Raw genomic sequence first — 2,112 nt, 5'->3', positions numbered from 1 at the left:
ACTTAATTTCTACAGGGAATTTACAGATTCCGAAAAACCATTTACTTATTAACTATTTTTATTGTCCTGTTCATGGAGCAAACCCGGATTACGGAACACTTTATGGCTTATGGGAAAAAACCATGGTTAACTTCTATTCGTTGTACCCGCACTATCCACTTGTTATATTTATACAAAAGATTACTAATGACTCAAGATTACCTTTGGTTAATTCCAGGCAGTTCGGAGTATTTTTACTTTCTATAATCTCTGAAATATTGATTTCATCGTACATTTAATATTTTTACTCTTCAATTTTGAATGCCACAACAACTCCCCGCCATTTGATTCACCGAAAAACTCTATCGTTTTTTTTATAAAATGACAAAAGTTTTTCAAGGGTCAAATTATTACAATATGTTATTGAAATTTACTCATGATATCGATTAATGTCGTGAATGTTAAAAATACCCCGTATATTTCCTATTTTTATGTGCGCCAATTCATAACTGTTTATCTTATTTTCCGTATTTACCCTATATGGACCTTCAAATACTGGCATCAATTTTGCACACAAACCATTTTGTAAATTCGACACCCTCAGTGCCCTCACTAAAACTTTATCCCCTCTCTGGAAAATAATCGACCTTCTTCTTCGGTTCCTCTCTTGCCTTTGGAGATATTTTTCTCCACTTCTTCTTAATCTTCTTTGAACCACCTCAATCACTTCTTCATATTGTCTGAGGGCGGTGTCTTCCCACGGTCTTATAGGTATTGTTCCTTTCATGACATATAATGGCGTCTCTCCGGTAACCGTGTTTGGTGCAGAGTTCAAATATGTCTTAATCTCCAACACTTTTCTGTCCCAATGTCGATGGGATTCTTCAGCTACAATTCGTAGAAATTTAGTGACTTCCTGTATAAAACGCTTGGATGGGTTACTCTGTGGATGGCGGATGCTTATAAATTTCGTATTCACACCTCTTTCTCTTAACTCCCCTTTAAAACGTTCATTTCTAAAATATGTCGCATTATCCAATAAGATGTTGTCTGGTCTCCCCACTGTTCCTATAAACTCGTCGATTTTCCGAAGTATTTTGACTCCCTTCGTGGTTCTACATGGGTACAATTTGACATATTTTGAAAAAATATCCACCATAACTAGGATGTGTTTATTCCTCTGTGTTGTCATTATCAGATCGCTCAACATATCAAAGGCGACAATATCAAGTTTCTTCCGAACTATGACGTTTTTTGTGACGTTTTCATTTTTGAAATTTCTACTTTTACACTTCTGGCATATCACACAATTCCGAGCCACTTCTTTGGCTATTTTATAGTCATGTCGACAGATGTAGTTCTCCCTGAACATAAGCCATGTCTTCCTGCTTCCAATATGTCCGTTGTCACCGTGTAACCTTATAAAAACTTCCTTTGCCATCTGCTCCGTGAATACATATAATTCTCTGCCATCGACCATCTTAAAATACAAATTATCTTCTCGTTCAGCTCTTCGCTTTTCTCTTTCATCCAATTCTTCCTAATTTTCCCTGATCTGAGCCAAAGAGAATAACCCTTCTTCTTCCCTCATTATGTTCATGCCTACGTGAAGAGTTTTGTGGTCTTCTTTGCGGAATTGTTCATCTCTTGTTAGAGCATCAGCCAAAATATTTTCAATTCCCTTGATATATTTAACTTCAAAATCATACTCTTGAAGTAAAAGAATACCCCTATGAATTCTATTATTTACCAGCCTATTTTTCATAATATGCACCAAAGCTGCATGATCTGTCTCAATTGTGAATTTTGCCCCAAGTAGGTAAAAACGTAATTTTTTCACACAAAATAACACACTGGCAAATTCTAGTTCGGTAACGCTGTATTTTCTCTCACTCTGATCCGTAGTCCCAAACCTTCGTTTACTGTCGTCAATTTTTTATTGTTCGTACTCACTAAAGCAACCCTAGGAATCTTATACACAAATCTGTCCAAATTCAATTCTTTTATTAAATTTCTATTAATTAATGATATTTCCGATCCAGAATTAATCAAAATTTTAATTGCTTTATTTTTTATAAATGCATCTAAAAATATTAAATTTGAATTAGAGTTTTGTCTTTCGTTCCCCGCCAA

At 35.1% G+C, this 2,112-nt stretch overlaps 1 protein-coding gene across 1 annotated transcript; it reads right to left on the bottom strand.

Annotated features, from left to right (window-relative positions):
- Positions 1-409: 409 nt before the first annotated feature.
- On the bottom strand, positions 410-1,459 carry LOC140438767 (uncharacterized). Its single transcript, XM_072528416.1, has one exon. It carries the CDS (start codon positions 1,457-1,459, stop codon positions 410-412), a length of 1,050 nt encoding a protein of 349 aa, XP_072384517.1.
- Between the last annotated feature and the right edge of the window lie 653 nt (positions 1,460-2,112).

The sequence above is a fragment of the Diabrotica undecimpunctata genome, chromosome 4 (assembly GCF_040954645.1).
Source record: "Diabrotica undecimpunctata isolate CICGRU chromosome 4, icDiaUnde3, whole genome shotgun sequence".
NCBI lineage: Eukaryota > Metazoa > Arthropoda > Insecta > Coleoptera > Chrysomelidae > Diabrotica > Diabrotica undecimpunctata.
Note: the sequence above shows the minus strand (reverse complement) of the source record. Positions and strands in the feature narration are given on the sequence as shown.

Bases quoted from the DNA above. Each gene is read 5' to 3' on its own strand.
- LOC140438767 (XM_072528416.1), bottom strand. From the start codon at position 1,459: ATGGTCGATGGCAGAGAATTATATGTATTCACGGAGCAGATGGCAAAG.